The sequence below is a fragment of the Lolium rigidum genome, chromosome 7 (genome assembly GCF_022539505.1).
Source record: "Lolium rigidum isolate FL_2022 chromosome 7, APGP_CSIRO_Lrig_0.1, whole genome shotgun sequence".
NCBI lineage: Eukaryota > Viridiplantae > Streptophyta > Magnoliopsida > Poales > Poaceae > Lolium > Lolium rigidum.
Genome location: NC_061514.1, coordinates 2,660,918 through 2,669,870, shown reverse-complemented (window position 1 = coordinate 2,669,870; position 8,953 = coordinate 2,660,918). Strand labels below are relative to the sequence as shown.

Below are 8,953 nucleotides of genomic sequence, written 5' to 3'. Positions count from 1 at the left end.
CGGACCGTTCAACATAATATCAACTCCTCCGCTCAATATCCGTCCGTCAGATCCACTCCTTGCCTTGTTACGGTAGGATTGCTGGAATCACGGGAAATCAAAACGACCAGATCTGAGAACCACCTTACAAACAAGTCAAAATAAGAAAAAAAACACACACAAAACAGAGTATTTGAGGAGTAGTTGATGGCAAATTAATTATCTTTCCAAAAATACTCTCCACATGACACGCATTGCATGTCACCCTCCCTCCCTGCTCTCTCTACGCTAATTTCTCTGGTCATCCTCTCCCTTTTTTTCTCATTCTTCGGCGCGGCGGCGACAGGTGCCAGGCTTGGATGCCTCGTCGGCGAGAACGAGGGCCGGCGGCGGCGGCTCTCCGGCGAATAAGCAAGTCCGGGGCGAAGGGAACAAGGGGCGGCCGAGCTGGTGCAGCAGCTCGCATGGTCAGGGGCAGGTGTGGCGGCTCGCAGGCGCGGCGGCGGTGGGAAACCGGGGCAAGTGCTGCAGTGACGGCTCGTAGGCCGGCGCGGCGGCGAGAATCAGGATGGGCGGCGGCGGAAATCAGGTAGCCGGTCCATGTCCACTCCGAATTGGCCTCCTTCCCCATCCGATTTGGCCTCATTTATCTCCAATTTTGCAAGGTGAGATGAACTGTGTTGCATATGCTCCTGTTTACTCCGATTTTGACCAGGGGATCTGCTGTTTATTCAATATGATTAGAGAAGAGCACATATAGCCTATGGGCTAATGTATCAAGGTGAGATAATTGCATATATACACGAGAGATGTACATATATTATCATGAATTAGTAGTTATTACTTTAGGTGAATCATGTCTTGCCTTCTCTGATTCTAACCTGAATTAAGTGTGATATACGGGTCGCTGTCGCTGTCTCCCCATTCCAGGACCGCCGCGCCGCCACCCCAAGGCTCAAAGCTGCACCATCGAGATGACGTTGGCTGGCTCATCCTCTGCTACCACATCGGCATCGATACCTACTCCTTCCAATGGCCGCGATTTTCTGCCGCATTCTCTCTGATATATCCTACATATATTGTTTAGATTGATTCATGGGTTAATTCAATTCAATCATGTCTTGTTCTGTTCGTTTGCAGGTGATGAGGTGAGCTTGCCATTTGCTTCCTGCTTCCCTTCCATACACAAATAATTGGGATGGGATAACGTAGATCCAATTCAATATACAGTAATTTTGAAGATATTTATGTCTGACCATATGGGAATGTGAAGACCCTAAACGAATTTTGCCTGCTGAGCTACTTGAAGACCAAAGCAATTACACATGGAACGTTTCGTATATGTACTTTACCTTGCCTAATTTCATTTGTTACAATAGACTGTACTGTACTAGAATTTCCATTTTATATCACATGGGTGGGGTTCTTTCAGCCATACCATGCCCTCTTAAGTGTGTCAGATGGCTGGCTACCGGAATAATGTAAATTTTGCCCTACCTTGAAGTTTATCCTGTATGTCGGTGATAAGGTGCGTCGTCATCCTCTCCGGAGAATGGTGCATGAAGATATCTAAAAATCATGAAGATATCTAAAAATCTTCATGCATCATCTGATTCAAATTTATGTTTGTTTAAGTTTGCATACTTTATTTTTGAATCTCACTCAATCGGGTAGCGCATGTTAGCTATTACATCTGTTGTTCTTACATTTCTTGGAATTGCTTTGTTTTACTTGCCTTAGATCATTATTTATTATAGTACTTCTATAGTTATTTTGGTGCAGGGTCTATAACTTCCTTTATTTTTTCATCAATGCAGCTATGAATTACCATTTGATGTGATGCTGACAAGTTATGACATAGCCTTAATAAATTAATACTTTCCTTTCAGAAATTCCCTGGCTCTATGGTGATTGATGAGGCGAAGGGTCTTAAAAATCCATCAATTATATGTGAAACTGCTGCTTTGTTTCTAAATTGACTCACTTCTTAACCGGGGACTTGCATGGCTCTGATTAAAACACTTATTCTGCATTTTCTTCAGGTACTGTATAGTGTCTTAAAGGCCATTTTACGATGACAAGGTGTCTGCACCACTAGAAGGCATTCCTATCCAGAACAAACTTTCTGCACTATGGGCATAGATGCCCTTCTACATGCTATCAGTTGTCGGGCCACTCGATGAGCTTCTTTCTATTTGCAAGGGAGCAGGTGATTTGCGAGCAAGTACGTACTCTCTCCGGTCCTTTTTAATTGACGCGGAGGTGTTCGCTGGCATGCATGCAATTAGCGTCTGCGCGCGTCAATTATTGCAGACCGGAGGTAGTACCTTCATAATATTATAGAGGGATCCATCTATAGCTCTAATCAGTTTCTAGAGTGACATTCTTTTTGTGCCTTCACAAACAAATTTAACTTCCACTTGCGAAAACTGCGTATTGTGTGCTTTGTAGGTGGTTAATGGCCTGAGCATAACTTCCCCTTGCGCAAAACTGTGCTAGGGTGTGTCATTTTGTGCAGGATATAGAACTACCTTTGTTTTTGATAACATATTCTCTCTTAGGGGATCTTGCTTCCCAAAGCTTCTTGAGCCCCCTATGTTTATTCTCTTATCTTCTTTATTGATTTGTAGCAATATATTTTGATTTTTTTTTTGCACAAACTGAGGACTAAATCCGTTTTATAATACAACTGAAAACAATCACATGTTTGCCAAGGATCTGATAGTGAATTGATCAATACCTTTTTCTTATCTTTGTTGAGCTACTTTTATTATTACCAAATACCAACGCAACAGCTCCTTCGGTATCCAAGTACATAAGAATGAGAGGTGACCCATACCACCATTGCGCCATGCTTGCTTGAGTGTAGTATTAGTAAAGTTCAGAGTTGCCGTTCTGGATAGTCTTAGAGGTTCCCTGTGTGAATGGGTTAATGGATTTTATGTGTGGATCGTGCTGGGGTTGCAGCAGAATCGAGTCCGCTGTTTAAAGGAGGCTTGCGACAGGGAGACACCGATGAAGAAGTGTGCCCACGGCTTTTTTCTAACTCGCCAAGATGGGGGTTTGGTTTTTGTTCATATTCTTTTTGAAGTCCACATCATCTACACCAGCCCCATGTGACGTGACAATCAAGCGACACAATTATTTCCAAATGCATGTTCCTATAGAGTATTTCTGATCTTCAAGTGCATCATTGTATTTCTCATTATCCAAATACATGTTTGAGTGTAATATTTATTTATTTTCCAAATGCATGTTCTAACTCAAATAATTAATTTCAAGATACATCCCTCGCATGTTATCCAAATTTTGTAGCCTGCAGATCAATAATATTTGACTTGCTATCAAGTTTAAAAGATTTTTGAAAAATACAGTGTGAAGTTTCGTACCTACTTTATCAATATGTCCGTTGCGCCTAATACTTAGTTTCTTTATAGAAAGATAATGAAGTGAATAAGGAAAGGGCTGAGGAGCACAAGGAACAAACCTCGGTATAATATATAATGAAGACGGGATCAGGAGGAGTAATGGCACCCTCCAAGCTAACAAGGTAAGAGTTAAGACATCAACCTGAATTCGTAGCACCAGTCATTATATGAGCTGAATTTCTAGGACTAGCTTGATTGCAATTAATATAAAATCATTCAGGTGCACCTTCATTTTGCTTTGAGTAAGTATATTTATATGTTTGTGAATGTGTATTTATTGTCACTTTCTCGATTACATGATAGCGTCAAGCATCCAATGGACTTTTCATGTTCTAAAGAAGCTCAAGAATGGCATATATACTTGTATACCAAGCTAGAGCACATTTGAGGTCAGTGTTAATATTTGTGGATCTGCAGAGATATGTGTGTACACATCGTATTGAGCTGGTTGTTCTTGTTCAGTTGGACAATCCGGTGGACAATGGCATGAGGAAGCCACATGATTTAGGCGAAGCGTAACGGGCGGACTCTCATCCTACCATCGTCACACAAGCTTGTACTACTACATCACATGGGCAATATATATGAAAACTATTACCTGAGACAGTTTCCAAGTGAAATATTAATCAACAAGATGTAATTGTTCCTGGCAACGACAAATGGGAATACGGAGCAAGATCTGCTCACCGAATATAAGGGATTAACATGTTGCTTTCTTCTCTCAGAGAGAGAGATATTTTTGTAAAAAAATATTGATAGAGCTAGGAACAATATATGCAAGCCATCTCTTAGCTGCTTTGTGATGCTCCAAGCAACGCGCTTGATTGTGAAACTACTCTGAATCTTTGTCTATTGATCTTTTATACATCTTCCATGTGTACTTTTAATCGTAACAACATTATTGCTCTTGGATGATGGTTAGAAACTAAAGAATAATTTTTTGGTACACAAACTCATCTATCATGCAATAGAGTTGAAGACAACACGCTGGCTGTTGTACAAGAATAATTTTGAGAATATCAGTGACTAGATCTTAATCAATACTGTAGAAAATATTTAGTTATGTACTTGATTCTTATGCATTTGATATTTATTATCAAGATACTTCAAGCAAAGTGATGTTTCTTTTAGATTACTATGTATCTATCTCTTTTTATACATGTTTTTTTATTCTTTCACTATGTTTACATATAGGACATTTGCATAGAACTAAAAGAAATTTGAGAAAACCGCACGGGCATTCAACTAGTTAGTGTAAATTATATGTAGATGAGTTATTTTGTATTTTTCAAGTTTACATTTTTGTTGTTTCGCTGCAACGCGCAGCCACTTAGCTAGTTCGGATAGTTCGGAATGGTGTGGCTTTTGAGAACTATATTCTCCGATCTCCTCTAGAGGCTGTTTTTACTATGTGCTCTTCCTTGCTATACTGGGCAGGTTTGCAGACTTCAGATGGCAAGAACTTGATGATTAAGGGGACAAGGAAGATGATGAAGCTGCTGGCATGACCCTAATCACGCGAGGAGTTGGTGATCATGTTTCTCATAGGATTGAAGACTGAGTGATGGTGTGTTCCCTGATCATGTGTAGCTCTAAGAAAAAAAAAGAAAGAAAAGTGCAGAAAGTGGAGATCTTCCTGCGCGTGAACACTTCTAGCCTTTTCCTTTTGGTTCGTACCTGTGTTCTTTTGGTGTTGTTTTGAGTGGTATTTCTTGCCAGTTGGCTGATGTTAGAACTGTTCTCGAGCTCTGATGGTAGTAGGTTTTTGCCCCGTAGGGGTGCTCGAGATCGAGCACTCATAGCGGCTTTCCTGCTACTGCCCCAACTCCCTATCTATTGTGCTTGGCTCTCTGCTTGAACTGGGTTTGCAACACGAACCGTTTTGCCTCGCTCTCCCAGGCGGCGGGTGGCAGGCGGCCAGATCCTATCTTCACGGGCAGCAGCCTTGGGCCCTTCTCCCTCCGCCTGCCGCTCCGACGGCAGGAGAGGGAGAGGACCTCGTTCCTCCGCTTTGTAGTTAGGACTTGTCTGTTGTGGTACCTTGTTGGGGTGGTGGGAGCGGCACCCGGAAAAATTAATCTGCCTCAACTCCAATTCCACACCGGCGGCGACATTTACGGCGACGTCTCGGAGTTGTTGTCAACGTGTGCTTGTCGATCTTTCAGGTCGGCAACTTGGTCTTCTCGTTGTTCTTCAGATTTGGCGAGATCTGTTTCTGGACGTGTCTCTGGCGTCTGTCGTTGTCCACGACGGCGCTGGGAGCCGGGGCGAGGTGGATGCTCTGGAGCAAGGATGCTAGTTCGAGGATGGTGGATTTGTCGTTATTCCTCGACCTCGTTGATGGGATGCGGCGGATCTGGGACGTCCCCCGGTCGACGTTCCACAACGACATGTGCCTCGCTGCTTGCAATGGGCCTGGTCATCGACTCACAAAGACTCGTTGGTGATGGTGCTATTTTGGATCTGGCAATGGTGGAGGCTCGGCGTCTCAACGCGTGTCTAGGAGGCGTTGGAGTTTGGCGGCAGTCACTGGCTTCAGCAAGTGCAAGAAATCTTAGGGATAATTTTGTATATTTATGTCCTTTAGGTTTTTTCTGCAAAGTTTTCCGGACAACTATTTTCTCCTGGTCTGTCCGGTAGTTTCCACTTGTTTACTCATGTAACTTGATTTTCTATTAATAAAATACGTGGTTGCTCTAAAAAAAATCCTTCGTATCCATTGCTTTGCTATCTTTCCTTATTTGATGTCCTTCTAGTGAACATTGTATTTCCTTTATGCAATAAAGGAAAGGGGATTATGCTGGTTGGAAAATCAAACTATCACACAATATGCTTTGTTACATCATTTCATATACTTGGATTCGAGTGTTGATTTTTGAAAGGTAAGGTTACCAGCAACGACGTAGTTGGTGGTGGTGTTACAACTTACAACTCACGCGAATCATACATACATACACAAAAAAAAAAAATTAGATAACACAATAGTGGAATACATGACACACATATATGCACCACATATGGTATGTCATATACGAAATATATTAGCTGCTCGATAAAGAATGAAAATAGCCAGGCCGCTAGCTGTTCTCCTCGTAAATTACGAGCAAGATACCGCCGGCCCCTTTATCATCCGAACACATAGCTGTTCTTGAGGGTCTTGAAAACAGTCGGCTTCTCCTCCATCACCTTCATCAACTCGGGTGCCGCATGCACGTACACAATCCAATCTCCATCACCATGTGCGCTTGGCATCGGCATCACGTAGGCCGCGCCACCGGGCCACGGGAAGTGATACGATGCAAACGCTGGCGTGCCCCACCCGAAGTCGGCCTCACCGATTGGAAAACCCATCCCCGATGACATGATGCACGTCATCGCCTCCACGCCACCAGTGCCACCGAAGTAGGCTCTAGCCACGGCAGGCTCAGGGCGTAGTGCCTCTACCCAGTCGACCAAACCCCGAAAGTGCTCGTATGTCGCGGCCTCGCGCACCCACCGGTGCACGTCGCTGGCCACGTCGGCAAGAGACATGCGTCGGCGAAGATCGTCCATGCTGATGACACCGTACGGTATGGTCAACACATTGCCAAAGTAGGCCTTCATGGTGTTGTCTGGGGACGGGGAAATGCGAGCACGCCCGTCCATCACCATTCCCATGCAGCACGTACGCTGACATTCAGAGGCCGCTCTGGAGCAGAGCTGCCATAGGTGGGCCGTGAAGGCCTCGAGCTTTGTGCACCCAGGCCCGGCCGATGCCTGTAGCGCCACGACATCATCGGCGTATATGTGGTAGATGCGGTTGACCGAGGTCGAGGCTGGAGGGAGAGGCGTTGAGCTGAGAGGGGAGAATAGACGATCGATCAGGGCATTGGTGGAAGGCGTGCGCGGTGATGGATCGCGCGGGGAGACTAGGGAGCGGCAAAAGGACGGGTCCGGAGGTGTGGAGCCACCGCGTGATACGGTGGCCCATGCGACTAGGAACATGTTGAAGGAGTAGGCGTCACACACTCTGTGGTCGAAGGTGCAGCCAACGACGGCACCACCGCACTTAAACCTCGTGACCTGTGCGCACACGTACGTACCATGTGTGTGTAAGGGAAGGCAATTAGCAATAGTAGCTACAAACATTAAGTGTAAAAATAAACTATTGTAAGCTTTTATTCGAAGCATGTTGCACACACTTTTTCAAAACAATTAACCAGGAAATTCAATTTGGCTCCCGGGTGCGTATGCTCCCTCTACCAACAAAACATATTTCGAAGTGTGGAAAATTTTTGAAAAAAAATTCTACATGTACATCTCCATAATATATGTGTATGCGTCAAGTTTCACGAAAAAATAATATTTTTTGTGGCCTATGTAAAAAAGAGAAAACTTATCCTGGGAAAAGCATTGTTTTCAGCACTGAATTTTGTCTTTCTTACACACTGTCACATGATAAGTTTATTTTTTATGAAACAACTTTGTAAGCGCGTAGCACATGAAGATGTACGTGCGAATTTTTTGTTTCAATTTTTTAAAATTTAAAATATGTGTAAGATGCATTTCAAAATATAGGGAGCATATGCTCCCATGTTCCAAAACATCACTCCCCAATTAACCATAGTACCATTGGATAAGAATAACCATTCGAGTATATTATTTGCTTTGAAGAGGGAGTATTTCGCCAAATACTACCCGAGACAAAAGAGAAATAATAGGTATGCTATTTTATTGGAAATTGTTTCTTAGAATAAAATTGAGACCTATTTTACACTTTTACATGATGCATCTACGAACTTTATATTTCAAAACAAGACATAGATAAAGGATCGATAGTATATACTACCTGAACAGATATCACACCGGCCTTTTTGGCGGGAACCAGCATCTGGACACCCTCGTCCACCATGCCAAGCCGGAGCTCCCGCAGCATGGCGTTGTCGGCGCTCGCCTCCGTAAAATCCACACCACGGCTGTGGCACAGCAGTTCCGGCTCCCCGGCGGTGTTGGCCACAACCTCCCCGGCAAGCGGGTAGTATTTGACGAGCACCTTGGCCAGCGCTTCCTTGAGAGCGGCCGCCATGGGCGCAGGGTGGAGGTAGCAGAAGAAGACGCTTACGTCGAGCGGCGGTAGGAGGAGGTCGAGGTTAGACAGCGGCATGCGGTGCTCCTGTATCGGTACTGCTGGCTTCACCGTCGTCGTGGATGAATTCAGCACTAGCTCATGCCCACCGTGCACTTGGGTGGTTTCGTTTAACATACCGGGAGGAGTAGTCGAGTATTGACGTGTGTAGCAACTCCTAGGGAGATCAGAGTGACAGTAGCTAGCTTAGTTATAGTTAACCCGGCGGGTTTCGAAGGCCAAACTAGATGATGGATGGTGTGAGGTTATTTATAGGATGGATGATAGCTTGTATTATGCGTATTCGCAATACATGCTCAGGCTCAAGATGATTAGCAAATGGTGTGTACTCCACTAGTAAACCTGATTAAGATAGTCACCGACAGTCGACCACGAGCAAAAATGCAACTGCTTTTTTTTTGAAGGAAAAAATGCAACTGCT

At 44.2% G+C, this 8,953-nt stretch overlaps 1 protein-coding gene and 1 long non-coding RNA gene across 3 annotated transcripts; one reads left to right on the top strand and one right to left on the bottom strand.

Annotated features, from left to right (window-relative positions):
• The first annotated feature begins 494 nt into the window (after nt 1-494).
• Nucleotides 495-4,244, top strand: LOC124676367. Of its 2 annotated transcripts, XR_006993588.1 has the most exons (6): nt 495-568; nt 645-760; nt 910-2,203; nt 3,417-3,529; nt 3,711-3,796; nt 3,870-4,244. It is a non-coding gene; the product is annotated as an uncharacterized LOC124676367 (long non-coding RNA). The 2 variants fall into 2 exon arrangements; XR_006993587.1 differs by having other exon boundaries at nt 551-760.
• Nucleotides 4,245-6,278: 2,034 nt separating this feature from the next.
• Nucleotides 6,279-8,735, bottom strand: LOC124678640 (coniferyl alcohol acyltransferase-like). The gene is made up of 2 exons (XM_047214501.1): nt 8,236-8,735; nt 6,279-7,469 (listed from the first exon to the last, which is right to left on the bottom strand). The coding sequence occupies exons 1-2, from the start codon at nt 8,647-8,649 to the stop codon at nt 6,534-6,536; spliced, it is 1,350 nt and encodes a 449-aa protein (XP_047070457.1). The 5' UTR covers nt 8,650-8,735; the 3' UTR covers nt 6,279-6,533.
• Nucleotides 8,736-8,953: the final 218 nt, after the last annotated feature.

What these genes read in the sequence shown, in the direction of transcription:
- LOC124678640 (XM_047214501.1), bottom strand. Translation starts at nt 8,649, where the DNA reads ATGTTAAACGAAACCACCCAAGTGCACGGTGGGCATGAGCTAGTGCTG. An exon ending in CCGGTGTGATATCTGTTCAG is followed by an intron (nt 7,470 to 8,235) that starts GTAGTATATACT and finishes GTGTGCGCACAG; the next exon opens with GTCACGAGGTTTAAGTGCGG.